This window comes from Oryzias latipes, chromosome 13 (assembly GCF_053564925.1).
Source record: "Oryzias latipes strain Hd-rR chromosome 13, Olatipes_Hd-rR_3.1".
NCBI lineage: Eukaryota > Metazoa > Chordata > Actinopteri > Beloniformes > Adrianichthyidae > Oryzias > Oryzias latipes.
In genome coordinates this window covers 31,621,927-31,649,837 of record NC_136249.1, presented here as the reverse complement: position 1 = coordinate 31,649,837, position 27,911 = coordinate 31,621,927, and the positions used below count along the sequence as shown (strand labels likewise).

The 27,911-nt window shown below is 43.6% G+C and overlaps 2 protein-coding genes across 6 annotated transcripts; one reads left to right on the top strand and one right to left on the bottom strand.

The window, feature by feature from the left end:
• Nucleotides 1–84: 84 nt before the first annotated feature.
• On the bottom strand, nt 85–16,280 carry rsf1a (remodeling and spacing factor 1a). 4 transcript variants are annotated; one of them, XM_078930161.1, is made up of 19 exons: nt 16,131–16,280; nt 14,485–14,688; nt 11,871–11,962; nt 11,645–11,737; nt 11,369–11,574; nt 11,101–11,219; nt 10,914–11,015; nt 9,053–10,406; nt 8,775–8,967; nt 8,493–8,696; nt 6,517–6,621; nt 6,298–6,377; nt 6,176–6,224; nt 5,931–6,037; nt 5,061–5,125; nt 4,592–4,751; nt 4,306–4,517; nt 4,039–4,224; nt 85–3,962 (listed from the first exon to the last, which is right to left on the bottom strand). In XM_078930161.1, exons 2-19 carry the CDS (start codon nt 14,636–14,638, stop codon nt 3,235–3,237), a joined length of 4,209 nt encoding a protein of 1,402 aa, XP_078786287.1. In that variant the 5' UTR covers nt 14,639–14,688; nt 16,131–16,280; the 3' UTR covers nt 85–3,234. The 4 variants fall into 4 exon arrangements, with proteins under 4 accessions (XP_078786287.1, XP_011480572.1, XP_004075552.2 ...); XM_011482270.4 differs by lacking the exon at nt 16,131–16,280 and having other exon boundaries at nt 14,485–14,799; XM_004075504.5 differs by lacking the exon at nt 16,131–16,280 and having other exon boundaries at nt 8,775–8,943; nt 14,485–14,772.
• Nucleotides 13,169–27,807, top strand: LOC101166974 (pannexin-1). Of its 2 annotated transcripts, none has more exons than XM_020708072.3 (8): nt 13,169–13,418; nt 18,283–18,482; nt 18,575–18,690; nt 20,468–20,652; nt 24,634–24,912; nt 24,980–25,202; nt 25,319–25,544; nt 26,800–27,807. In XM_020708072.3, exons 2-8 carry the CDS (start codon nt 18,302–18,304, stop codon nt 26,877–26,879), a joined length of 1,290 nt encoding a protein of 429 aa, XP_020563731.1. In that variant the 5' UTR covers nt 13,169–13,418; nt 18,283–18,301; the 3' UTR covers nt 26,880–27,807. The 2 variants fall into 2 exon arrangements, with proteins under 2 accessions (XP_020563731.1, XP_011480574.1); XM_011482272.4 differs by lacking the exon at nt 13,169–13,418 and adding an exon at nt 16,290–16,442.
• The last annotated feature ends 104 nt before the right edge of the window (nt 27,808–27,911 follow it).

Genomic DNA, 27,911 nt, shown 5'->3' with positions numbered 1-27,911 from the left:
TGGAGAATCAAACAAACATCTTGATTTAATGTTTGTTTACACGTTTTCCACTCCTGAAATGAGAACAGGGAAGATGCTCGGAGCTCGGAGGAGATGCTTGGATGTTGGTTTTAATAAATTAAAAATCATTTGTTACAGCAGAACTACAGTAACAGTACAACAGAGAAACTGCATTTGGATCCAGCAGTTCACACCTTTGTTTTTGTTTTTTTAAACCAACAGATTCCTCCGCAGCAGTGAAAACAGAGCAGACTGGAATGATGCCTCTGCTGGCATAAACACGCCGTAATCTGTCCTCGCCAGTTCCACATCAGACTCCGAAGAGTCTGTGGAGCTTTTTTTTTTTTTTAACCGACATTGATGTCAAATGCAGATTATCAGATTACACAGTAATGGAAATGAGGGGGGGACTCCTGGATTAAGCAAGGGGTGCAGCACCATCGCTACAAAGTACCTGAAAGTACATTTGACTAAAAAAACAAGCAAAAGAAGGGGGGCCAAGAAAATATCATGCACTGCTTCTTTTATTTTTCAATCAGTTTTTGCTGCAAATTTGTGGGGAAAAAAAACGAAATCTCACAGTCACCTGCCAATCGAGGGGTTTTATATGTTCATTTACGGACTTTTAGTTGAAAATATCGTCTTCTATACAAAGTTTTAAACTCACTGCAACATTTCTTTTAAATGTTCATTATCGTTTCAGCTCAGTGACATTAAAATAATCTTTTTTTTATCTCTATTAAGGTGCGCCTTCAGTTTGTCTTAAGATTTCAAATTCTCTGAGAAACATTTATATTTCTCTTTATAAAAATACAAATTTACCCTGAAAGACATAAAAACACATCATCTAAAGGAAGATACAGGCTCCTTCTGTAAATTTTGATTTGACGTTAGGATAAAAACAGTTATTCTTTACAGCTTTTTTTTTTTTTTTTCCCATGATAAATATTTGAGCTACTTATTTTTTCGGAACGACCAGACCAAAAATGTTTCACAGTGACTGTTTGAAAACAGGATGAATAAAATCTCATCTGTTAATGTTTCCTCTACGCGTTTGGTTTCTCTGAACACAAACCTCAACTATTTCTGCTTCAATTTTGTTTTGTTCATCTAAAACTTCCAATTATATCCAGCCTTGTCAGTATTTACACCCTTGACTGTATATGAGAACTGGACTGAGTGACTCCTCCCCCCTGGCGTTCCAAACAGGAAGTACCTGCTGGCTCCAAGAAGACAAAATCCCCTAGACTTCTAGACTTCAACCATTCTTGTTCTTATAACCTCTTTTTTTTTTTACGTGGTCTTGCTAATCCCTTTTTTTCATGGGGGTGTGGACTCCCTACAAGCTCCGTCCTGGTTGGTGAGAGTGATTGCCATAGAAACGTTGACTCAGACCAACTCACAACTTCTGTATGGCAAACACAAAGGCAATTGAAGTGACCTGATTTGGTTGGAGACAGACGTTCGCTCATTTCTATGGCTGACGTCACACTTGCTCAGTCCAGTTCTCATATACAGTCCAGCGATTCATGCATTAATGTTAGTGAAGGTGTCATCTGTTATTTCGAAGTCAAACGTTTGTTGCCGATAGAAGTTGAAGCTGAAATGGGGGGGGGGGGGATTTGCAGATTCTCCTCTTTTGTTATTTATACAGGGGGAAAAAATGAAAAAAAATAAAAGCCTCAAGTTTTGTAGCTTCAGCTTAAACTACAGTCTCAAAGGCAAAGATCTATGGTCCTAAGGGAAATCAATTATAAGTGGGGCGCCATGACCAGTTTGAAGTGTTTTCTGTTTTTGCATTCCAAACAAACTTTGAAAACAGTGTTTTGACTTTAAAGACCCACTCCAATCATCTTTTAAACTATTCTAAAAGTGTTCCCGGTGGTCTTTTAGTTCTATTTATGCCGTTTTTAGCCATTATCTAAAAAAACTGTCGCTTTCTTGGACATAGTTTCTGCAAAGCTGCGGTAGTTTATTAGAAATTCACCTTTAAGTTGTGGGCGGGACCTCTGGCGTGGAGCAACCCCGCCCCCTCCCCCCGTTGCAGAGCAGGGCAGGGAGCTTGTGACCCGCCCAGCGTATTTTCTACGTCACAAACACGATCTTTTTCAAGCAGCTTTTTTTTTTCATCTGCTCCTGATCCACAACGACTTGAAAAAAGAAATACTCAGAAATACCATTTTGAGCTTAACTTTCTTTATATATGTCCTTCATCATCAGAAAAATGCTACAAAAACACCCAAAAAAAAAACATGATTTATCTCGGAGTGGGTCTTTAAGTTTTAGATGGCTCACGCCGAGTCCTGACTGTGACGGTTATACAGAAGCTACATAAACATGACGTGTTTGATTTGTGAACGTTTTCCTCCCCTGAGCCGTAATCACAAAAATTAAATCAAGTAAATCTTTTGTTCCCACGGGACTCAAAGTGTTAAAAAAAACCTGGCTGGTCGCCTTTTTCTTTTCTTTTTTTTCCACAGCAGGATTTCAGTCAACCGATCTCGGCGTCACTCGCAGCAGCATCTTTGCTCTTCACCTTCATGTAGAAAATATACCACTATATTTTACAAGACTAAGAACAGAACATCTATTATTTTACAAGACATGGCGCACAGGCAGAGTATGTACAGCCAGTCAAACCCTCCTCCGGATGAAGGTTCAGCAAACCCAGGAGGGGCTTCTGAAAGCGAACACTTTGGATCCAAAACGGCCTTTTTTTGGTTCGGATGCTACTGAATGAACTGCTGCCGGGGTATGTCAGTGTGAAGGGGCGGGGCTCTGGGAATTGTAGTTTTTGGTGGATTTAAAAAAAACTAAAACTTCAGCATCCCTTCAGCTAACAGGACTGAGGGCAAAGCTCCAGATTTTCTGCTTCGTCCGTCCTTTCTGGGCCGATGTGAGTCAAAGTGTTCGATTTCTGGACCCCCCCCCCAGGATGTTAGTAAGTGCTATGAGAACGAGGAGGCGCTTTAGGATGAACAGAACACAAACTGTCGGCATCGGTGGGGTTTCAACTGAATCTACTGTTGAGTAAAACCATCAGAGGGAGGGGTGACCGGGCGGTTTGGTCCAGACGGCTGGGTGTGGGGGGGTGTTCTGCAGCCGTGAGGTTCTTGAGGGAAGAACGGCAATCTACCACAATGCAACAGTAATGAAGAAGCGAGACGAAGAAGAGCTCCACCTTCGATGGTGGAAGAAAACGCTCAAGAAGCGAGGGTCGTTGACACGCCGCCATCATGACCGCGGACTGTTCTGCACAGAGTTTACCGAGTCCGTCTGACCTTCCTCCTCCTCCTCCTCCTCCGGATGCCAGGGGCCGTTGTGCCTGCTCTGCCTGTCTGAAGCTAAACTGTCTCTGGGCACAGAAAGGCTGCCGCTCCCAGGCTTCTGCAGGCCTCTGGAGGTCTGATGTTCGTTTGGAGACGGGCTCTGGCCCCTCCCCCTTTCCTGAGAGTCGCTGTCGTGTCTGGCATCTGACGTTCTCTCCCCCCCTGAAGGCTTTTTGGTCTTCCGTCTTACATCCTCGTCATCATCCTCTTCGTCATCAGAGTCGATGCGGTTGAGTCTTTTTCGGATGGGCCGATCCTCTTCGGACGAGGATTCCGAATCCTCAGACTCCTCCTCCTCCTCGTCTGTTGAAGGCCGCCGTTTCTTCAGCATCTGGGCGAGCCGTCTGCGCCGCTGCTGGTACAGAATCTCCCTCCTCCTACCCCGGCCCATCTTCTCCAGGTCCTCCTCTTCCTCGTCCTTCCTCAATCTACTCCTTCTGTCCTTGATGGACACTTTTTCTAAATGTCTCCTCCTCCGTTGCTGCCCTCTATCTTCATCATGTTTGTATCTTCTCCTCTTCTCTATTGTCCTGCTTTTCCTGAACTCCTTCTCCCTTCTCCTCCCGATCAGCTTCCTGTCTTCGTCGTCTTCCTCATAATCATCTTCCTCCGATTCTTTGGAAGAAAGGAATGCTGCATGAAAGAGAGATGACACGTGAGTCAGAGAACGCCACGCACTTCAGACACAGGATGGCGTTTGGCCGCTCACAGTCGCTGTAGTCGCTGGAGAGCGCCTCCTTGCGTGTTCGAGCTTTGCTTTTCTTCTCGTCTGCGGAGACCCTGGAGCTGTCAGACGACTCGGACGTCTCTCTGTAGTTGACCTGCTGGTGTTGGCCCCGCCTCAGGCCCCGCCTTTGGTGGTCGCTGTCGCTCAAGTCACTGTACTGATCCGAGTCTGTTTTGAAAGCGCGAGCAAACGTTTCACTTTTCCGCGGTTCGGGTTTCATTTTTCGACCTCCGAACATGTTGAGCTTACCCATGACCTCCTCGCTTTCTTCCTCTGAGCGCCTCAACTGCCGCTTCCTGCCCCTGCGCCGGGCCCTCCCCGGTTTCTGCCTGGGCACTCCCTTTAGAGCTCTCCTGGGTTTGGTCCCTTTGTCCCAGCTCCCTCCATCGCTGCCCATGTCCTCCTCCTCCTCCTCCTCCTCATCGTCATCAGGCCCTGATGCGCCACATTCCTCCTCCGAGCTGCAGGAGGAACAGAGGGAGTGAGGCGACCGATAGAGAGACGAAGGAGCAGGGAGAAGTCTTTGACGGCTGACCTGTTGCTCAGCATGAACTCGTCTTCGCTCTCTGCCGCCGTGCTGTCGCTCTCCAGGTCGTTCAGTCTCCTCCTTCGCTTGCTCCTGGCTGCCCGGGTCTGGCTCCTGATTGGCCGCTCCACGTCCTCAGACAAGATGGAGGCGATGTCTTTACCTGCTCCTGCATCAAAGGAGAACGCTCAAACTCAACCCAACAAGAAGACATTGATGCCTTCCTATTTCTGTAACCTACAGATCACACATAAACTTTTTTTTATCAGTCGGTTCTAACACCGGGCCTTTAGACTACCGTAACCCTTCCACCGTTTGCACAATGACCATCATTCCAGCGATTCTGTGGAGGAGAAAAGCGGCTTCATGCCGTCCAGCTGATTCACGGTGATGGTGTAAACGGTCAATGAGTTAAGTGTGTCAAAAAGCGTGTGTCATTTAGATTTTACTGGCAGCATCTCCGATGGGAACCACTCACCTCCACAGAGATCGCCAAAGTCCTCCTCAATGGCCTCATCGATGGCGTCATCAAAATCGTCAAACCTGAAAGCGGAGCAGCTGCGTTTATGGAAAACAACTTCCCAGTAGTTTTTTTTAATTATGATTATGCCTTTTTTAGCCCAAAAGAAACTGTTGATTTCTAGGACATATTTTCTGCAGAACGGCAGGAGTTTATTAGAAATTTGCCTCTGAGCTGTGGATCGGACCATTGGATAGGAGCAACCCCGCCCCCTTTCCTGCTGCTGTAAGCTCTCCATTTACGCATTCTCCTGCTAGCTTAGTGTCTCACAACTTCAAGCTACCATTACCGGCGTAAAAAAAAGAGGTGAGCAATATCGGAGCTATTCAGTAGTACGCCTTAGATCCAGATTCCAGCTCAGACGAGGAAAACAGAGACGTGGATCTGTTTGTCTGACAGTGGATGCATCAGAATGGAGCAGAGCAGGGAGCTTGGGAACAAAAATAATTTCTATGTTATAAATACGATTTTTTTTTCATCTGCTCCTGATTAACAACGATTCGAATAAAAAAATATTTAAATGCAGTTTTAAGCTCAAATTTCTTACTATTTGTCCTCCATCACCAGAAAAATGCCACAAGATCATGTTAAAAAAAACACACCAAAAAAACATTTCCGTTGGAGTAGGTATTTACATTCTGCTGGTTTTATGTTAAATAATAGACTTTGCTGTTTTCAGTTCCGTCTATACAGTTTAGTTTATGCAAATTAAACGTTGAAACTAAATAGAACAAATAAACAAATAGAAAGGATTCCGTAAAGAAACTTTAGATTGTAGAGATTTAGACTTAGAAAAATACTGAACTCTTCATCATCCATCACACCCACCTGTAGCTGATGTGCTTCCTGGTTCTGGTTGATCTCCTCCCCAGATTTTTGCTCTTTTTGCAGTCCTTCTTTTTTGTAGCCTTCTCTTCTTCCTCCTTGTCTTCCTCCTGAGAAACAAAGACATGTTTGTTAAACTGTTAAAGATCTAATGTTTTGCGGTTGACTTTGTTCTATTTTTATCAATAATAACCACAGCCGGCATGTTTTTCCATGGATAATTTAATGGCGTAAATAGAAGTTCTCACAGGAATGATGTTCTCCACGCTGATCCCCACGTAGACGAGCCGCTCCCTCCTGCACAGACGGAGGCGCTCGTCATTTTCAGAGTTTATCCAGACGGCAGCACTTATCATTTACGAGTGTTTACCTCCGCTCTGCCCTCTCCCGTTTCTTCAGAGCGCTGTCCAGGTTCTGCAGCTGCTCCTCCAGTTTCTCGCACAGCAGCTTCTGTAAAGACGGGAACCGAAAGTCCGTCACACGGGCGAGGAAACGTCCTTTAAAAAGGACAGTCAGCGGCGTACGTGGTGGTCTTTCAGGCGCCTTTCTTTCCAAATAAACTTTTTAAGTTTTATTTAATTGGGCTCACGTGTTGGCAGGGTGGGCAGAACCACTCCCCGTCTGGGATCAGCATGACCGGCGGCCGCAAACAGGCCGTGTGGTATCCGCTGTCGCAGGAGTCGCACAGCAGGATCTGACAACACACAAGCGGTTAAATGGCAGATCATCTAAGATCAGCTGTTCATTCCCATCATTTATGTGACTGCATTAACCCGGGGAAAGATAAAAACAAGGTAAAGTGAGAAAAACAAGCGCTGTCAGTAACTTTTCTCTGCTTTTCGTTTTCCGTGTAAACAGATTTGGCTTGATATCATATTTGAACAATGGTGTAATCCTAGTCGACCATTAAAAATGTCTGAACACTTGAGAATCCCGTGTTTTGAGGAGTCGTGGCACTTCAGTCTCCTCCCACATCCTCAAAAAATCCACTCTAATCATTTATTGATCTATTGTAAAAGCTTTTCCAGTGGTCTTTTAATTATGATTATGCTGTTTTTGAGCCAAACTGTTTCTAGAGTGGCAGTAAATGTCTCCATCTTCTCTGAGTTACTGCCATAAAGCGGCAAAATTTGCCTCTGAGTTGTGGGCAGGACTGTCGGTGTGGATCAAGCCTGCCCCATTTCCTGTCTTCTATCTGTTTACATGCTCTCCGCTAACTTACAGCCACACACAACCCCAACCTAGCATTAGCCGTGCAAGAACAAATGCCGAGCAGCATTGGAGCTATCCAGTGGCGGTCTGTGCATTTCAGAGAGGAGCCTTCATATTTCCTCCACCAAAAAAAAAAATCCTCCTCATTAATAATAACTATTTTATGACTTTTCCACGAAAAAAATCCTTCATCACATCCACAGCTTCCAGAGCAAATCCAAAGGCTTTGGGTTGAGGCTGAAGCAAACATGCAGGTTTCTGCCCGTCAACAAGTTCTCCAGTTGAAGATGTCAAAACGTGGATTCTGTTCTTTTGAGGGGATTTTTGCTGGAGCAGCTGAGTCAGCTAAACTAATGCTCTGAATCAGACCGTAAATCCAGATGAGTGGAAGGATGTTAGGGCCGAAGAGCAGGATAAAAGCAAGTTTAAGCTTTAGTTCACCCTCCATTATGGTTTGGAGGAGGCCGCATGGGGCTCTGCAACTTTATTTCAACAAAACGCAGCGGCTGACGCTCAGATCCTGAAGGTTGCTGGTTTCCCTTCCTTCAGTACGTGTTTCAGTCCCGATCAGATTGATTTGGCCCTATTTCCATTCCAAATCATTAGATTTTGAGACTGTTGATACAAAGTCCCGATCAGATGCACATTAAAAATTTGAACAAATTTAATAAACAGATCCAGCTTTTCTTCTTTTGTATTAACCTTCTTTTATCATTTAACACTTAAAACAGTGAACTTCTGTGAAGTAACTTGAGCAAAAAACAGTGCAGCTATCAACTAGAAAACAAAGTTAACTATTAACTTGTAAAAATAGGTCAATTGTCATTGAGGAAGGTTTGGTGACTGCAGCTTTAGGATCTTCAGAACTATTGAACATATTTTTATCTTTATAAAAAATGAAAAAATGACTTTCTTTTGGAATCATTGTAGCATAAATATGATGATGTAGCTCATATCAATGGAACCATTTATTAGTTTTTGAGAGTCTTTTTTTTCTAGAGCTTGCTTTTTGCGAGGCCATCTCACCATTTAATTCTCATTAAAACTTATTTTGAAATCTTATTTTTTAAATGCCTTTGTTTGTAGAGAATCTGGTTGTCAGTTTTAAATGTTTATTGAAAGAATAGTTGAGCCCGGAAGCCTGAATCCGTGACTATCTTGCCAACTTTACTAAATTGTTTTTGTGCGCCTCCTGCTCAAACTACTCAGACATAATATATACCTGATCCCTAATCAGGATGCAGAATCTGATTTTGTTCAGGTCTGAAGCCACGTCAGATTTCTGATCACGCGATGGGATCGGGATCTTTCCACACGGCAGCACTCGTGCCGCACGGCGCCGTGACTGCTCACCAGCTCGGGATGGTTGGGCAGGCCACAGTGGGAGCAGCAGTCCTCGCTGGGGATCTCCGTGGATTTACAGGATTCTACCTCTGAGTCGCTCCGTCCTTCACCTCCATCTTTCCGCCCTCTGCTCGCCATCGCTTCGTCATCGTTCAGTTTGCGCCGTTTCGTGCGAATGTTTGACCATCGGGGCCGTCTGTGTCGCCGTTTTCCCTTTAAAAAGAAAAAAAAGTGTTTTGAAAAATGAACAAACTGAGTTTATTCAACACTTCATCATTTCTATCTCATTACCCTGAGTTTTCTAACTTCCCCGACGAGTTTTCTGTTTTCCTTTGAAGCTGAGATCTGCTCCTCTTCATCCTCCTCCTCTTCTGCCTCATCTTCATCCCCGACTCTGGCGGGTAAAGCCTGTTTAGTCTGGGGTTTCTTTCTCTGGCTCTCGGTAACCTTCGAGCTTGGCCTACAGGTTGGCAAAGAAGATGATCTTCAAGAAAAAAAAAAGGTGTACATGGGATGAATTTATGAAACTACATGCAGCCATGATTCAAATGAAGTTGATTCTCTGATACCTGCATATCCTGGCAGATCTCCTAAGCAGCCTCCCCTCTTCCTGCTCCTTCTGCGCGTCTTTTTCCTGCCCTTTTCCTCGCTTCCCCCTTAACTTGTTCCTGCGGTGTGGAGGAATCTTGATTTTCAGCCGGATCCCTTCTTTCTGGAGCTCAGAGGATGCTTCCTCCAAAGGACAGCGCTCCTGCTCTGATCCAGACCCGAGACTTCTCTTCCCCTTCGCCGGGCCTGAAAACCCACCGTTCACCCCTTTCTCTTCCTGCTCTGTTTTACTGGGTTTTTCTGTCTTCTGAGGCGACGCATATCTGTCAGATTCTGTGCAAACTTGACTTGAATTGCCTGAGGGCTTTTCTGGCTCCTCCGTTTGTAAGTCTCTTTCCGGACCTTCTTTTCTCGTGTCTTTCAAACCGTGATCCTTCTGCTGATGGCTGTTCTGTCCAGCCTTTTCAAACTCCTCCTCTGTTGTTTCTTCTGTCGCTTCTTGACTCGGCTCCTCCACCTTCAGCCTTTTGGTTTCTCCTGTGGGCTGACAGAGTGACGAGGCACCAGCAGGATCTACTTTTATGTCCGTAACTTCAGGGAGTTTGTCGACTTTTAAAGACTGTGGCGCTTTGCACGACTGAGACTCGCTCATTTCATGAGGAGGAAAGGCGCTGGAAGCCGGCTCTATTTCTGCAGGCACCTTCCGTACGAGCACAGACTGCCGACTCACTTCCTTCTCCTCCTTCACAGCCCTGCTAGGTTCTAAGCTTGGCCCGTTTTGCTCTTGCCTCTCGGAACCGGAGGCTCTGTGAAGCTCAGAGGGGCTGCGGATGACTCCGATGTGACCGATGACCCCAATGACACCATTCTGCCCTTCTTTGTAGGGCTGGAAAAGAGGTGCTCTCCCATTGGTCAGTTCTGGAGCCGCAGAATTGGCGAGCTGATGTTGTTGAGTAGCAGCCGGCCCACATACAGGAGCGACAGAGTTCAGGAAGTTCCCCTCTCTTCCATGACTGTCTTTACTCTGGATGACTGCAGGGTTACAAACAATTATACTGCTGCTGTTACTGTTAATGTGATTGGTGTGGAAGCTGTCTGCAAGCTTCAGGTCCCTCTTCTTGAGCGGTATTTTGGCCTGCAGGTTGCTCCTGACAGCGGCACGCTCCGCCTCCTCGTCCACGTTCAGTTTTGTCACACTGGAGGCCGTGACGACAGACACTGCGTTTTTGGCAACGTCTCTTGGTTCCGGTTTGATGGCGGTGATTGTGCTCACGCGGTTATCAAAGACAGACTTTTTGTTGTCCGTCTTCTCCTCCTTCACCTCATTTTCGCGGTTTTCCTGCTCGATCACCTGCATCTGCTCCTGCTTCAACTCTGCAAAAACAAACGGCTGAACCGTCACATTCCAACAAAGAGGACTGAGGTGGTTTGTGGGGGACACTCTGTGGGGGGATGGTCTGTGGGGGAAAGGAAAGTCTGAGGGGGACACAACTATCTGGAGACACAATTAGTAGGGGACAATCTGTGTTTGTGAACAGCCTGTGTTGGGGGACAGTCTCTGTTGGGGGACAGCCTGGATTGGTGCGTTGGGGTACAGTCTCTGTTTGTGTGTTGCGGGACAGTCTGTGTTGGGGGACAATCTGGGTTGGGGGACTGAAAATGTTGGGGGACAGTCAGTGTTGACAGACAGTCAGTGTTGGGGGACGATATGTGTTGGTGTGTTGGGGGACAGTCTGGGTTGGTGTGTTAGGAGACAGTCTGTGTGGGTGTGTTGGGGGCCCGGCTATGTTTGGGGACAGTCTGCGATTTAAAAACACAAATTCTTGGATGATGTCCTTTGTTTCAGTTTAAATCTTTTCCTGGACCAGGACAGTCAAATACCTTGTTTTATGGGTTTCTTTTCCATATCGTGGTCCATCTTTATCTTGTCAGTTTGCTCTGTAGTGTTGCTGGATTTGGCGTCCTTTATTTCATTGGCTTCACCTGCAAAGTAAATCAGAAACGCAAACACAGTTGGACCGTACGTTCAAGTTGGTCTGAGTCCGCCATGCTTGACAGACAGGCATACCTGTGCCTTTCCCTGTAGGGCTGGTGCTCCTGGATTCAGCCAGATTCTGCTCCTGGTTCTGGTTTGGTTCAACCTGAGTCTTCAGCAGCTCCAGAGCCTCGGCGAGGTCGTTACGAGTCCTGAGAAGACAGTTTTTCAATCAGCCTGTAGTGTAATTAAAAGCGTAACTGGAGAAAAAAACATCCAGAAATGTATTTACAAATGTTGCTGAATCTGGCTGAGGCACCTGTGCTGCCTGTCACTGACCAGACTAAGAGAAGGGTGCTACCTGACGATGCACCTCCAGGTGGACCCATCCAGATCGTCCTGCTCCTCCGTGTACAGCCGGATGTTCTGCTCCTGATCCAGCTGCATCCAGTACAACAAACCCTGCCGGTCCCGACCAACGGGCTGCAGTCGCATCTTCTCTGGATCCTCGTCGTTGATCATCATCTTGAACTTGAGGTTATCGTCAAACTGACACTCGCAGAGATACTGCGGGGCACAGAGGAGGACGGTCAACGTGAATGCAGTAGTTTTCAGACTCCTTCGTGTGGAGACGTACCTTCAGGATGCTCGATTTGCACTCCATTGACATCTCCTGGTAACCTTTCTGCTCCAGCTCCCACGCCCACGTGCTGTTCAGCTCTTGGCAAACCTGCACCACACAGAAACTCTCTGAATCTGCGTTGTTTGTTTGTTTTTCCTCACAAATACACATTTTTGGAAAGCAGACATTGCTTCAAGAAAACTAGACTTTTACACATCAACTGCTTCTTAAATTTCCTCACCTTAGCCAGGTATTTCTCCCAGCGGTCAGTGGTCACAGACTTCCCTAGTTTTCTGAGCAGCTTCACATGGAGATCCACGAGAGGTTTGGAAACTGTAAAAAAAAAAAAAAAAAGTGACAGTTACAGCAAATGTTCATCTTTTCTTATATCTTGTCTTATCTCCAGTTGTTTAAGTTACAGGAGGTGAAGAATTACCTTCTCATTCATGAACAAATCTGGATCTAGAGATGTGTCATGTCAGATAATCAACTTTTTTTCATAATTAGGCATCCTATTGACTGCTTTTCCATGGATCTTTGGGAAGAGTACAGTCCATGGACAATGTTTCTAAAACCTTTCATTGTAACTGAGTCCTTCCTGTATTCCTTATCTGATCTGTATTTTTTTACAACAGCTGGAGATGATACTATTTGTCTGGTAAGATAGTTGGCTACCAGATTGCAGGCAAAATCATAATGATTTTGTTTATATACCTTTATTATTGGGTGGGTTCTGCAACCTTTAGCACTAAAAGATCATTTGGTCAAGTTTCTTACTGACCAAAACCCACAGAGAGCCACCAAGTCCTCTCCTAAAAACAACACTTTTTTCATGTTTCCGTGTCTGTTTATTTATACTTTTATAAAATTTAGCTTTTACTTTTTTTTTTTTTTTTACAATTATTGAAATATAATTGTTATATGTCTCAATATAAAACATCTTTTTTCACAGTAGCATATACAGGTTCCGTTAAAAGTAGAATACAACCTGAGCCCTCAGTTCTCAGTCGTCTACCATCTCCTCTCTCACAGTGGATCTAAACAACGGGAATGCTGGGTAGGAAACTGTTAGTGAGAGAATGGAAGGGCCCTTTGACTCCATCCCTTACCCACTGGCAGACCTCTCTGGGTCAACTTGCAGCAGATGACTTCAACAGTAAATGGTCTCACTATATTGAACACAGGTCAACGACATCGCCAGCTCTAGAAACCAGAAAGGGCTAACTGTCAAGTGTCTTTTCTAATTTTCTTTTGTTTTTGTTTGGTAGGTTGAAAGTTATGGGGTTGGTGGGTTTTTTCCACAGTGAACTGCATCTCAGTTCCGTATTCTGTCTTTGTGTGGAATATTGTAATTTTGTCTTTAAAAATGAATAAAGTTTAAGTCATAAAAAAATAAAATACAACCTGTTTCAAATCAGATCCTCCTGCTGCAACAGATTTACTTGAAATTAACGTGCAAGAGGATCAAGTCTAGATCTATCTATCTATAATGTTGAAAATAGAAAACTTAATTAACTAAAACTCTTCAACCAAAGGGATAGAAGAAGCGCTTGTGGCTCCGGAGCCTCAGAATGCAGACCCCCCCTGCGTTGGACTGAAACATGTTTACATCTTCATTTTAGAAGAAAAAAAATTCAACTTGAACAGCAGGAAATGGAATAAATCAAGAGACTTTCAGGCTTGGAAAACAAAAACATATAAAAACACTAATGAGAATCTCATTCGTGACGCCGTTTAGGAACATTTCAGTTAGCAAAAAACGTTTTTTTGTTTTTTCTTATATCTCTAGGTAAGTACTAAAGTTTCCCAAATGGACTTGTTTATTGAATCTAAATCAGTTAAAGACTTGTTTTTGTTTTTGTTTGTAAATTAAGAGGAATGTCAGTGAAAGTGCGAGGCCGTCCATGAACGCATCGGCCGCTACGGTTAACTTCATTCTGGGGGCTAATAAGGAGCTAACCCAGCACTTAAAGTAACTTGTAAAGAGAAGAGACACGCGGGCTGAGTTTGATAAAAACATAATCTATAAAAATGTGTTGGTGATAAAAATTTAAAGTCGTAAATTAGCTGCAATTCTCCAGGGATGTACTTTAGCGAATTCCAAAACCAATCCTTGAAGCTAACTAGCTAGCAGACTAAAGCGCATGCGCAAACTTGCCTGCAACTCTGCCAGAAAAAAATATCTCATCTTTTGTTTTGGACGAACATCGCTCGTGGCTCTGGTTTGACAGTCCTAAAACAGCCCGAACACGTAACAAATGCAATCCTAGCGGAGTGGACTCAGAGACACCGGTGCCGTTCGGGGTTTGTGAGGCAAGGCCGGTGAAAAATTACACCTGACAACACTCCGGAGCTAACCGGTTGCCTGTGTGTGGTCACTCGGTGGAGCATCATGGCTCCCACATCAAGTTTAAAAGATCGATGCCAGCCTTGACAGCGCTATCGGCGGCCTGTCACTCAAGCGAGCCCCCAGAAGGAGACCGTGTCAGGCACCATACCCACGCTTGCGCTCGCGCGGCTAAAACTCTTTAACAACAACAGCCTCCAAAGTGCGAAATTCTGGGAGGGCTAGCTCCGTGTTAGCGACCATGCCAATAGTGTCTCAATAAGAACTCTGACCTAAACTGCCCGAACCGTGTGGACCGGTTCTGCTGCGGGCCACAGCATATGCCACCGCTGGCTGTGGAGCGTAAAAGCTAGAGGCACACAGAAGATGCTGCTCTGCCGGCTTAAACACGGCACTACGATCTCCATCATGACGATGATGGTGGCCCCGCCGTTTCCTCCCGGTCTCAAGTGTCGCAGCTTTGTACCACTTCTTCGACCCTCCAACACCATCACCGCGGATCTCTCACCTGCCGTAGTGTCGCGCAGATACCGTTCCAACTGCGGGAAAGTCATCTCGGGGAGATCCAGTGCCGGTCCGTACCGCTCCAGGAACGAGCAGACCTCCGCAAAGCTCGGGCAGAGCGGCGGGCCGGAGCTCCTCACCACCGCCGGAGCAGCCATCTTTCCAGGCGGAGAGAAATGAGAGGGGAGGGCCGCCTGCTCGGATGCGACTGTTCGGGTGAAATGAATGGAGGGAGTGAAGGAGCTAATGACGTCAAGGTGATGGAGAAGGAGACGAACAGCTTCCGGGAATTTTTCACAATAAAAGCTTTGTGCAGAATTCTGTATGTAATAGTGTAATAACAAAACATAAACAATATGTTAACAACAAACCCTCAAATAGATGTGACTTAAAATAGGGGAAGCATGTGTCTGATCCTTAAGTATGTAATAACAATATTTGTTTTGCTTTTCTTAAAATTTTAATTTTATTTTCCTTTTCTACCTAAAAACGTGCACTACTAAATATGTAAACATTTTGTTTTTATATTAACTCTTGTTCTGTATTTGTTTATTCTAATTGTAATTACTCATTGTTTTTAGTAATTCACTGCATGTTAAGCCATCTTCTTTCATATTTAACTGTTTAATAAAGACGTAATAACAACAAAGCTTTTAAAGCTATTTTAAGGAAATAATCTCATACATGGGTTATCCAACTGTTTAACGAATTCTATTTTATATTAAATTAGTAGTTTACAATCTCTGGCGATTTTTATCACGGAAAATTGTGTAATCATATCTTCCGAACAATTTTTAGCTAAACATTTATTATCCACAAATTCCACCATATCCTGTATCAAAGAAGTGCCCGATTCTTTAAATTTGATCGAGTTAGCCCTCGTGCAGAAACACCATCAACTTGTTCAATACTTTTTTTACTCCGGATAGTTTTAATCAAAACTTGGGTCAATGGAGATTTGTTAATCTACACGCAAACGTGCTCCACTAGTCTTCTTTCTCTTTCGGCTTTTCCCATCAGGGGTCGCCACAGCGAACGAGTCGCATGGTATACACAATATATTCACGTTGAAACGGTCCACGGTTTTGGTATTTTAATTTGTAAAAATTGAGATTTTTTGTTTCCTTTCTCTGTTTTTTTGCCAGGTTGTTTAAGAAGGTGCTGCGTTTAAAGACAACTGGAAATGTAGGAAAATACACAATTACTTAGGAAAAATAATTTTGATATTTACAGCAATTTTTAAGTCAACCATTCAAGTTTTCACAGATTTTTGTTCTAAGTTAATAACAACTGTTACAACTCCGATCATGTTTCAACTCTGGCAATATTGATCAATATGATGAAGCTATCAAAAAAAATATTAAATAGGAATTATGACTAGGTTGATAAAATCGAGCAATAATATTGATCTGATTTTTTGAACCCAAAAAAGACAATTTGGATCGATTAAATGAACAGATTAATTATAAAGTTTATTTGTTTTGCTTTATTTTTGGGTCAGATAGAAACAAAACTTATCAGTTAGCTTCAACGGTTACAAACTTACAATTCTACTATTGAAATGGTTACTTTGTTAAAAATGTAGGTATGAAAAAAGGTTTCCTTAGCCAAATGAGTTATCTTATTTAGGTATTTAAACAAACTTAAAACCTTTTTATCTTTATACAGTCTTCCCGTCGTCCACTATCCTTGCAATTTGTCTCCAGCACTTTCTGAACACCCGCTAAAGCTGTAAATTCCAAGATCTAAATGTTGTCTCAAACGCATTCGATTTTCTGTGCGGAAGTGGTTTTTAGATGTACCGGAAGAGGCGTGGCTTAGAGTGTTTTCCAAAGTTGTTGTTCCTCGCTCTCATAACGTTGAACAGCGCTCCCTAAAAGTAGCCGGATCTTGTTGCTGGAACCTCCGTCCCTTTTATATCACAGCCATGAACATTTAAATTATTATTGACAGGAACAGCAGGTACGTCCCGCCTCAACTTTCAGTTTTTCATCCGACTTTATGACTTGGTTAATAAATGACCTGTACCGTTTTTCTGCTACTCGGTTGCCTTTCTTTTGTTTATAAATCTAATCATGCTAAAGTCCTAGCGTACATATATGGTTTCTCGATATTATATACTATACGTATTTTTTATTTTATTTGCTACTTTAGTGGAACAAAGACCCTTGACTGTTCGTGTAGTTGTAATGACTAATTAAAGCCCTAAAGTTATTTAGCAGCAGCAATGATTTAAGCTAAACAAGTTGCTCGATTTACGATTATCGAGGTAGAACTTACTAGAATTTATATTTCTTTAATAATTCTGTTCTGATTTGAATAATCTTTAATAATTCTTTTATCATTATTTTTTTGAATTGTTTTAAAACTTGTTTGCAACCTGCAGGTTTTGTAATTGACGATTAAACGTTTTTTCTAAAAAAAAATTGATTAAACTATTAAAATTATATAAAAAAAATACTTAGGATTGATTTTATGTTTTTGATGTTGGTGTTAATATTAAAACACACTTTTAACAATTTATAAAATTAATAGGGCTGTGTTTAAAAGTATTTTCTCATTCATACTAATTTATAATATCATTTACACACTTATTGTATTTTTGTGCCTTCAATGTTGTTGTTTTAAATGTTTTAATACATAAAACAATATTTTTTCATTTAAATTAGTAGTTAAGCTAAAGCTATTTTTCCATACTAAGCAAAAATCTCTATGAGGTAAATTTGAAATAAATGTGAAAACATTAGATCAATTCATAACTTGAGCAATTGGATTAAGGCTTAAAAATATGACAAATGTTGACTTTTTAAAGAGCTTTTCCTGCTATAAAACCCTGCAGTGGTTTTTAGACTGTTTTGATCACAACTTCTACAGTTTTTTTTAAACTATAAACATGGGACAGGTCGGCTTTTTTCTTCAAGTTGCTAATTCACGTGACACTAGATAATTGGATTTGTCTTAAAGATCTTAACGCTGTAAATGTGGTTTATTTTTCCAAATTTCTTTTAGCTTTTATTTTTATGTTTAAGCTTAATATTGTTCCTACTCCTCTGTGTATCTTTTGCTGTTTGACCTCCATCATAACCGTAAATTCAGCGTTATAGATCTGGCTGTAGAGGCAATCGTGTTTTTAGTAAGGGGCTCCTCATTTTGTGATGGTCCTCCAGATCCGCCTCCTGCATCCTTATCGTCATGGGAACGACGTCGGATCATTTCCTTCCGTTCTCGTCCTTGATGCTCAGCTTCTCAATCGGAGCTGCTTTTCTGCTCTCAGCAGTTGCAGCTTCTTATCCTGGATCGCTTTGCAATTCGAACTAGTCTAAATCAGAAAACTTTAATTAAAAAATAATAAAAACATACTGTTTTCATGGATTGAATACCTTTTTTATTTTTATGGTAGCAGTGCATGGATTGTTGACACCACTTTACTGATTGTTTTTTGAATCAATTTGATTAAATTTCACAAGAATCTGGATTTTTATGTTTTGATTTAATGTAAAATTGCCTAATTTGTTGAGATTTTAAACCACATTTCTTTGGTTATTTGCAATAAACAAAGGCGGGGCCTGTGTCTGTGAAATTACTAGTAGTTAAATTAAAAATGAGGGGCCATTTGCACCTTAAAAAAGACAAAAAATAGTGTTAAGAAAAATAGACAAGTAGGGTAAGTACCCAGACCCAACCAACCGATAAAACATTTTTTTTATACTTGCAATTTTACCCCTAAAATTCCCTTTTTGACCCTCCCTGTTCAAATGAAGTGAGTCTGAAAAGCTCAGAGGAAATGGTCTTTCATGTGCAGATAAGGGCGCTGCTAAAAGATGGCCATCGCTCACGTGGCGACGGAATACGTGTTCTCCGACTTTCTGCTGAAGGAGCCGAACAAGCCTCAGTACCGCAGCGTCCGCACCGAGCTGGCCATGGACAAGATGGTGACCTGCGTGGTGGTGGGGCTGCCGCTGCTCTTCATCTCACTGGCCTTCGCTCAGGAAGTCTCTGTAGGTGAGTCGGAGCGCTCCCGTCGCACCATCAGCCGGAGCTTTTCTTCAGAACGAGCTCTTCGGTTGAGTTTTGTCTGCCTCCTCTCCTCTCAGGCACCCAGATCAGCTGTTTCGCTCCGAGCAACTTCTCCTGGAGGCAGGCGGCTTATGTCGACTCCTTCTGCTGGGCAGCCGTTCACTCACACACTCTACCTCTGTGGCTGCACAAGGTACACAAACACACAACAAAAAAGGTGATGCAACAACTTGGGTGTGTGGTTATGTATGAGTTTAATGTCTGTAGTATGACACTAAGCTAAATTTAGACCTTTTGTGTAGTATATTATTTATTAAAAAGTCATCTTTCAGATATCCACGGCTCGGCAGTATCCGCAACGTGACTTTAGGGTGTGGTGATCTTGGGATTTTGTAACCACGGGTATGAGCGCTGCTTTACATTTCTGCATTCCAGAAGGAAGGATGTTCCTTCAAAAAAATTAACAAACAATAAAAAAAAATATTTATTTTATGATAGCTCCATCTGATGCCTACCTGAAATGTTGAAGGTTGAGGCTTTTACTGTTAATTTCTACTTTTTGGCGTTTGGAAAGAGATTTATTCTTATTTCCTGCTGGATTCAAACCTTCAGCTGCTGTAAATCTGCCCGTAAAACCTCAGAACTGAGGCAGATTCATAAAGAAGAGTGGCTCACGTTCGCTTGAATAACCTTCAGATATCAGTTTACCTATTCAAATGTTCAGAATGAATCAAACATCCTCACATTCGCTAATCGTTACTACAGAAAGCCAGCATTTGTCATGCAAATGCATACTCTCTGCTTTTCCTGGTAGAAATCCAGTTTCCTTGATCTGCTATCATCTTCAGACACCAGCAGGTTTCTTTTTACTCTGATAGTTAAAGAATGCTTTAGAAAGCTGATTTTAACCAGAATCACTTTGTAAATGGAGATTTTACAGCCTTTTAATACTTCTTTATAAGCTACAGTTTCAATTTCCTCCACAAATGATCTATGAGTTTCTTGGTTTTACACATTTTGTGTACAACAACAGTTTGGAAGTACATTTTTGATTCAAATTCTGTCAAGAAACACTGGAATTCAGTTCCAGATCTGTGGAACATAGAAGCTGAACGCAGCTCCTCCATGTTTAGGTTTGAGTCTAGGAACTGACAGCAGACCGGATCCAGATGACCGGGGAGGTCTGGCTTGGACAAACTGGGTCAGGAGGTCAATCGGGTATTTTAGTGCTAAATAGGGCTGCACGATATGAGGAAAACTCGCGATATGGGATATTTAAGATTAATATTGCGATAACGGTATAATTTGCGGTATACAAAAAAATAACAAAATAAACAAAAACATCATTCCCATTTCATTGCAACAGTTTAAAAATTATACTCCAAATGACCCTCGTCGACATAGGAGACAAACATCTAACATAATAGGCCTCCATCCGATTGGTCAACAAGGTGAAGGCGTCCAGTGCTAAACCATTCAAAATTATAAACCAGCAACAGAAGCTTTTGGTCTATTTTCAGAGTGTTCTTTTAATTATGATAATGCCATTTGTTTTTCTAACTTAAACTTATCTACAGCTTGTTGTTTGGGGTTTTTTTTATTTGTATTTTTTAAACTCTTGGCTCTCACCATTGACTGTACTGACTGTGGCTACTGATTGGTCAGGTTATAACTTGAACAACTTAAACTACTTTCGTGGGAAAAAAGAGGAATATCAAGAATATGTTAAAAAAGATTATCAGATCAAGAATGGTTCTTCTGACCAATAGTATGACTTAGTAATAGCTGTTGATCTTCTACAGAAGTCTATGGGATTTTGGATTCTTGGAGCCACTTCCTGTTTGAAACGTCGGGGGGGGGTGTCACTCAGTCCAGTTCTGTTATACAGTCAATGGTTCTCACCTGAAGACTTTTCTCCTCCAGACCTGTGTGTGGATTAAAAAAGTGTTGCTCCTCGACTGACTTTGCAGTTCTTCCCCTACATCCTGCTGCTGGTGGCGATGCTGATGTACACCCCGGCGCTGTTCTGGAGGTTTTTTGCGGCCCCCATCCTGCAGTCAGACCTGGGCTTCATCATGGAGGAGCTGGACAGGTGTTATAACCGAGCGGTCACTCTGGCCAAACGGGTTGCAGCGCTTCACCTCTCTGCAGACAGGTACAGCTTCTCAACATCTCGTCTGTTTACTTCTGTTCTACCGCGGAACCATAAGAAAAACAAAACCTGCAATAAAATCAAACCAAATTTCATAAAAGGACATTTTCTCTAAGTTCTGAGTGAAGTATTAATCATACTTTTTTAAAAACTTTTTCTATGGATTTTACTTCTTTAAATTCTTTATGAAAAATAGTTAAATATTAAGTTAGTTGAAGTTAGATAAATTCGTATCATCAGCAAATAATACATCCTTCGGCATTTAAAGACCTTTAACAAAATCATTCATATAAAATGTTAACAGTACTGGCCTAGGAACAGATCCCTTTAAAAAAAATACTTAACCGTGGAGAACACACAGGAAACCGCGGAGAACGCACAGGGAACCGCGGAGAACACACAGGAAACTGTGGAGAACGCACAGGGAACCGCGGAGAACACACAGGGAACCGTGGAGAACGCACAGGGAACCGTGGAGAACGCACAGGGAACCGTGGAGAACGCACAGGGAACCGCGGAGAACACACAGGGAACCGCGGAGAACTCACAGGGAACCGTGGAGAACTCACAGGGAACCGTGGAGAACGCACAGGGAACCGTGGAGAACGCACAGGGAACCGTGGAGAACGCACAGGGAACCGCGGAGAACACACAGGGAACCGCGGAGAACACACATGGAACCGTGGAGAACTCACAGGGAACCGTGGAGAACTCACAGGGAACCGTGGAGAACGCACAGGGAACCGTGGAGAACACACAGGAAACCGTGGAGAACGCACAGGGAACCGTGGAGAACACACAGGGAACCGTGGAGAACGCACAGGAAACTGTGGAGAACACACAGGAAACCGTGCAGAACGCACAGGGAACCGCGGAGAACGCACAGGGAACCGTGGAGAACACACAGGGAACCGTGGAGAACATACAGGGAACCGTGGAGAACTCACAGGGAACCGCGGAGAACACACAGGAAACTGTGGAGAACACACAGGAAACCGTGGAGAACGCACAGGGAACCGTGGAGAACACACAGGGAACCGCGGAGAACGCACAGGGAACCGCGGAGAACACACAGGGAACCGTGGAGAACACACAGGGAAACGCGGAGAACACACAGGGAACCGTGGAAAACGCAAAGGGGACCGTGGAGAACGCACAGGGAACCGTGGAGAACGCACAGGGAACCGCGGAGAACACACAGGGAACCGTGGAAAACGCAAAGGGGACCGTGGAGAACGCACAGGGAACCGTGGAGAACTCACAGGGAACCGTGGAGAACACACAGGGAACCGTGGAGAACTCACAGGGAACCGTGGAGAACACACAGGAAACCGCGGAGAACGCACAGGGAACCGTGGAGAACACACAGGGAACCGCGGAGAACGCACAGGGAACCGTGGAGAACGCACAGGGAACCGTGGAGAACACACAGGGAACCGTGGAGAACGCACAGGGAACCGTGGAGAACACACAGGGAACCGTGGAGAACTCACATGGAACCGTGGAGAACACACAGGGAACCGCGGAGAACTCACAGGGAACCGCGGAGAACGCACAGGGAACCGTGGAGAACGCACAGGAAACCGTGGAGAACGCACAGGAAACCGTGGAGAACGCACAGGGAACCGTGGAGAACGCACAGGAAACCGTGGAGAACACACAGGAAACCGTGGAGAACACACAGGGAACCGTGGAGAACACACAGGAAACCGTGGAGAACACACAGGAAACCGTGGAGAACACACAGGGAACCGTGGAGAACACACAGGGAACCGTTGAGAACACACAGGGAACCGCGGAGAACACACATGGAACCGTGGAGAACTCACAGGGAACCGTGGAGAACGCACAGGGAACCGTGGAGAACGCACAGGGAACCGTGGAGAACTCACAGGGAACCGTGGAGAACACACAGGAAACCGTGGAGAACACACAGGGAACCGTGGAGAACACACAGGGAACCGTGGAGAACACACAGGGAACCGTTGAGAACACACAGGGAACCGCGGAGAACACACATGGAACCGTGGAGAACTCACAGGGAACCGCGGAGAACACACAGGAAACCGCGGAGAACACACAGGAAACCGCGGAGAACACACAGGAAACCGCGGAGAACGCACAGGGAACCGCGGAGAACACACAGGAAACCGCGGAGAACACACAGGGAACTGCGGAGAACACACAGTATGAAACTTGTCTGCAGTTTCTTTTTCCTTCAGTTTTTTATTGTCATTTTTGTTTTTTTGTCCATTTCTATTTTTTATTTTTAGTCTTTTTTTTTGGCTGCTGTTAATTGTTGCTTCCTAAAATGAATAAACCATTAAAAAAAACTTTGAAAGCTCAGCGGAAAACTGTTCTTGGTTTTCCCGGGTTAAAGAAGCTTTAAAAGGCCTTTAAAAGTCTAATATTTTGTTTTTCTAAAGCTGTTCTGACACGTTTCTCTGCACAGCAGATACATTTCCATTTGTTGGTTTTACGATAAAATGGCAGAAATTCTCTCATCATTTTTGCTCTGGATATCTGCAGCTTAGTAACGTCTGTGTTTCATCAGGTTGTATGAAGTCAGTTTGTTTTTTATGTAGAAATGCAGGCTTCAGCGTGTCGCACAAACCCTTTTTCACAGGTGGAAGTTGAAGCTCTATAATTACACCTGGAAACTCCCTAGAATTCTTCATCACATCTGGACCGAATCCCATTGCAGGATAAATACAAAAGGGTTTCACCTGATTGGAGCTTTGCTGTGCTGTGCGTCGTCACGAGTTTGAACACCCCCGCCCCCCCAATGAATGTGGAAGTTGAGCTGACTACAGATGGAGATCAGTCTTCACTTTGCTCATTTATTCCTCGTCACTTGTGGCATTTTCAGCTGCATGGTAATCGCAACAGCAGAACAAACAGACCTGACGACTTCAACTTTATTTAGAAAGAACCTTTTAAGCATAAACAAAATATCAAAGAGTTTAAAAAAAGATTAAAAAGTTAAAGGATTTTAAGTAAAAGTTTAGACGTTGAGCTGATTCATTTCTGTTTTTCTTGTTATTTGCTGCATAAATATAAGGAGGTACAGCTAATAAATAATAAATCCAGGAACAGAGAGAAAACTAAGTTGTGATCTGAATTGGAAGTGTTTTATCTGTACGGACATCTTGGACTCGCCCGCTCTAGTCTGGCCTTGAACGCCCTGCGGGTTCGGGTCTGGCTACTCCTCGAATAAAAGAGGGGCGCTCTAAATCTGGATCAGAAAGGGCTTCCTCCGTAAAACTGAATCCAGACCACGTCCAAAACCTCCAGGTTTTCTTGTTTGTTCGTTTTTTTGCTGTGGACTGCTGGAAGTGGATACTTGCTGAACTGCACTTTAATCCCTAAGGCTGATTTGGGCTGTGCCCAGATTCCAGGGCTGCGATCTTCCTGGGCTGCATTTGTGGGCTGCTGACGTCACAGCGCCGCCACAAGTGCTGTCCAAAGTCAACGACTCCTTCAAATGCGGCTGACGAATGCTTCTTTTTCCCCGATTTCAAGGATTGGTATCCTTCTGTGCTCTCCATATCCCAAGATGCATTGCGGCCGAACCCAGAAATTTTCTGGCGGTCTGTGAAGCGGGACCTGGAGTTGGAGATAATGACACCTTTTTAAAATGACACTTCCAAGATTAAAAGTTGGTGGTGCAGTGAATAGTGAAGACATTTGGACACAATTGTTTAGGCCGCCGTTTCCCTGAAAGCCTCCGACCGTCTTCACTGAGCATGTGCAGAAATGGAGTCTCTGTGGGAAGAGCACAGGTTCACCCGACTGTTTGTCTTTAAACCCCCAACTCTCCTTTAGATTAAACATTTTCAAGTGTCTCGATTCCCACAATGCACCAGGTGCAGACAGGAGGATGTAAAATCTTTTTTCCCCTTTTCTTTTGAGGAGGATATACTTTTGTGACATCACAGGATATTGGCAGAACGGCGTTAACTCTGCTCCTCCTTCTGTGGTCAGCGACCCCACTGAGGGCTGCTTCAATTACCCGCTGGTGGAGAAGTTTCTGATGACCAAGCGCTTCTCGCGGCGGCTGCTGTTCTACTACCTGCTGTGCCGCGGCCTGACGCTGGTCACCCTGCTGTGCGCCTGCATCTACATGGGGTACTACTACAGCCTGGCCTCCGTCAAAGACGACTTTGACTGCAAGCTGCGGGTGGGGCTGCTGGAATCCGACCCCACCGTTCCGGAAAAGGTCCAGTGTAAACTCATCGCCGTGGGCGTCTTCTCTCTGCTGAGGTACGTTCTGCTGTTCCTTTGATCCCCTCCACGCCAAACCGCAGTGGGTGGATTTGTCTCCTTCCAGTCTGGTCAACCTGGTGGTGTTCGCTGCGCTGATGCCGGTGGTGGTCTTCGCCGGGCTGCGGCCGCTCCTCTTCCGGGAGCACGCCAAGTTCCTGGAGATCTACCAGTCCCTCCCCACTGTGGGCGTCCTGCCCCCCCCCAACGGACAGTGTGACGACCTCTCCATGTACCTGCTCTTCCTGGAGGAGAACCTCAGCGAGTTGAAGTCCTACAAGTACATTAAAGTAAGTGGAAGCATCAGAAAGTCTCCCAACAGAAGCTGGAATGGTAACACGTTCCTTCCTCCTCCTCCTCCTCCTCCTCCTCCTCCTCCTCCTCCTCCTCGCCACGTGTCCTGCAGGTGTTGGAGATGTTGAGGAGGCGTGGAGAGTGCTCCGGGGAAAACTTCGACACCATGGGCCTGCTGCAGACGCTCTGCCCCGTTAAAATGGAACAGGTGGACGGGAAGAAACCTCAGACCACCGCAGAGAAACTGGATGAAACCAAAATAAACCTGACTGATGGAAACGCTGAGAAAAACCTCCACGCTCCAAATCCAACCTCCGAAAACGAAACAGAGATGAAAGGTCAGTGCGTTTAATCCTAATCTGAAGACCTTCTGGAGTTCTCTGCATTATTTTCTGATAAGATCATGTGCAGATCCAGTTACTGGGTTTCTCTTCCTATTTTTAATTCAGTCAAGGAAATGTGTAAAAAACATTAAACCCCGATAAAAAGAGAAAATATCACCAAAGTCACAAAAGGTTTTAGAAAATAGAATTTCTCCTAATTCTATAACATTCATAACGTCTTTTGAACCTTTTTAAATCCATTTTATCTTTTCTTGGATGTATTTTCTAGGTTCACACAAATAAAAAAGACTCAATCGTTCTGAATCAAGTTCTTTACTTTTACACTTGAGTTTATATAGAAATGCAATTGTTTCAAAGTAAGAGTTAGTTCATATTTTCCTCTGGTATTTATTTATTTATAGTGTTTAGTGGAATTCAGGTTTACGTTAATCTAGCATTTGAATAAATCCAATTCATCTGTAGGTATTCAGTTTTATGGATTCAAGGAGTTTTTATTGCTATTTTCAGTGAACAGAGCAGTTTCACAGACGAGGAACTTGCTGCGGTGCTAATGTGCCGCATCAAACACTTAAGAACGAAAAATAACACAAAGGTCAGAACAATAAATAGAAGTACAATATTGCAAACGGAGGATGAAGACCAGAAATAACAATTTTTTGATAAAAATCTTTAAATCTTTGATTTTTTAAAATCTATTCTTTTTGTTTGGATACATTAATAAGATATTAAGGTTATGTCTGGATTCCCCCCCAACCCCTACATAGTCCACTCTATAGTGCGTTTTTCATTTTGCAGTGCTGTCTAAATCTACAATTCCAAAATCCAGTGCCCTAGAAATTTCCCAGAAGTCTCTGCGGAAAACCAGTGTGCATCGTTGCTCACTAGTTCGGCGAATATAGACCACAATGCATTGCGTCTGAACATTTTTACCAAAAAAATGTATTCACATGTATTTTTTTGAAAAACCATCAACGTTTTATCTTCAGAAGGCAGTGGAGTCATAAATAATTGTCGCAAAACGCTCATATTAATTAGATTTTAACTTTGTGAAATCGATGACGTCATATCTGCCTTTAAAAAAAAAAAAAGTAGTGAGCGTGGTGTCCAAATTGCTTTTAAAATTCACTGCACTACATAGTGCCGCACTATATAGTTTTATAGTAGTTAGGGGTTAGGGGGGGAATTTGGACACAACCACAGATTTGGATGAATTGTGACTGAAAATCCATGAGATGCTTTTATTTTTTAGAGCTCAGCCCGTTGTTGGCGAAGGAAGTGACGGACAGCAGAGCAGGAGAGGGCGGGACCCTTCGGCAGCGGGCGATGTGATTGGCTGCTGACGTTGCAACTTAAATGGATAGATGAAATCATGGAGATGGCTAAAGTATTTCAAAGATGCTTTTGTGTTTAGATCCGCGCTCACAGCTCCGTCGAAGAGAAACAAAAGATGTGTGGAAATGTTCATGTTTACACGGCTGTTAGGGTTTTTTTTGTTTAGATATATTTTTTTAAGGATGAGACAATCTCACCATAGCTGTTCATGAAAACGGAACTCCAAGCGGTGGATGAGCTGCTCCACTTTAGATGAGAAACCTTTTTTACAGCTTCTGCCATCTGAACTCCTTCAGAGTAAAAGCAGCAGCTCTGTCAGAAAAGCACTGACTGGACGGGCTTCTCCTTATTTGTGTTTGTTTTTTTTTTTGTGTGCAGTTTTTCCATTTTTGCTGTCTTCGTGGCAGACTTGACTTTTTGTAATCTGACACGTCCTGACATATTTCATATTATTGTGAAGGGCTGATGACGTGACAGGAAACCGTGCCTCAATGTTTTGGTTCTGATTCTGAAAAATGTGGATTGTTTCTCAAAAGTTAGACCTGCTGAATGTTTTCTTAAAGGTGCAAACACACTTCTGCTGACGGGACGAACAAAAAAGTGGTGTTGAATGTACATTTGAAATAACTGGAGTCAAAAAGCTTTAGTCAGAAACAGACTTCAGGAACGAACGCTAGTTTTTACGGAATGACTCTTCTGTCCAGCGTACGAGCATCTATTCGCCGCGGTACGACTTTCTCCTTGTTGCTGCTCGTGTTTGTGAAAGGTTGATCTTTTTTCTGTGATGGCGTTCTTCGTCTGCTCCTTCTGAGCCAACTGACAACAAGCAGCGCCGCAAACTTTGTCTTTTGATCAGTTTGTGCTTGAGGATTTATTTGTGATTGTTGTTTTGTCTGAATTTGCCAAAATAAACGTTGTGAACAGATTTTAGGAGTTGTGTGATTTTATGATGTCTGACTGACAAGTTGACCTCCAAATCCACCCCCAGACGTTCAACTTTACCAACTTTACTCAACTCGACTCATCTTA

Bases quoted from the DNA above. Each gene is read 5' to 3' on its own strand.
- rsf1a (XM_078930161.1), bottom strand. From the start codon at position 14,638: ATGGCTGCTCCGGCGGTGGTGAGGAGCTCCGGCCCGCCGCTCTGCCCG. The intron at 11,963-14,484 runs GTGAGAGATCCG...TTTTTTTTACAG, and splicing joins TCTGCGCGACACTACGGCAG to TTTCCAAACCTCTCGTGGAT. The intron at 4,225-4,305 runs GTAAGCTCAACA...CTTTCAAAACAG, and splicing joins AGAAAGCGAGGAGGTCATGG to ACTCGGATCAGTACAGTGAC.
- LOC101166974 (XM_020708072.3), top strand. From the start codon at position 18,302: ATGGCCATCGCTCACGTGGCGACGGAATACGTGTTCTCCGACTTTCTG. The intron at 18,483-18,574 runs GTGAGTCGGAGC...CTCTCCTCTCAG, and splicing joins CGCTCAGGAAGTCTCTGTAG to GCACCCAGATCAGCTGTTTC. The intron at 25,203-25,318 runs GTAAGTGGAAGC...CGTGTCCTGCAG, and splicing joins AGTCCTACAAGTACATTAAA to GTGTTGGAGATGTTGAGGAG.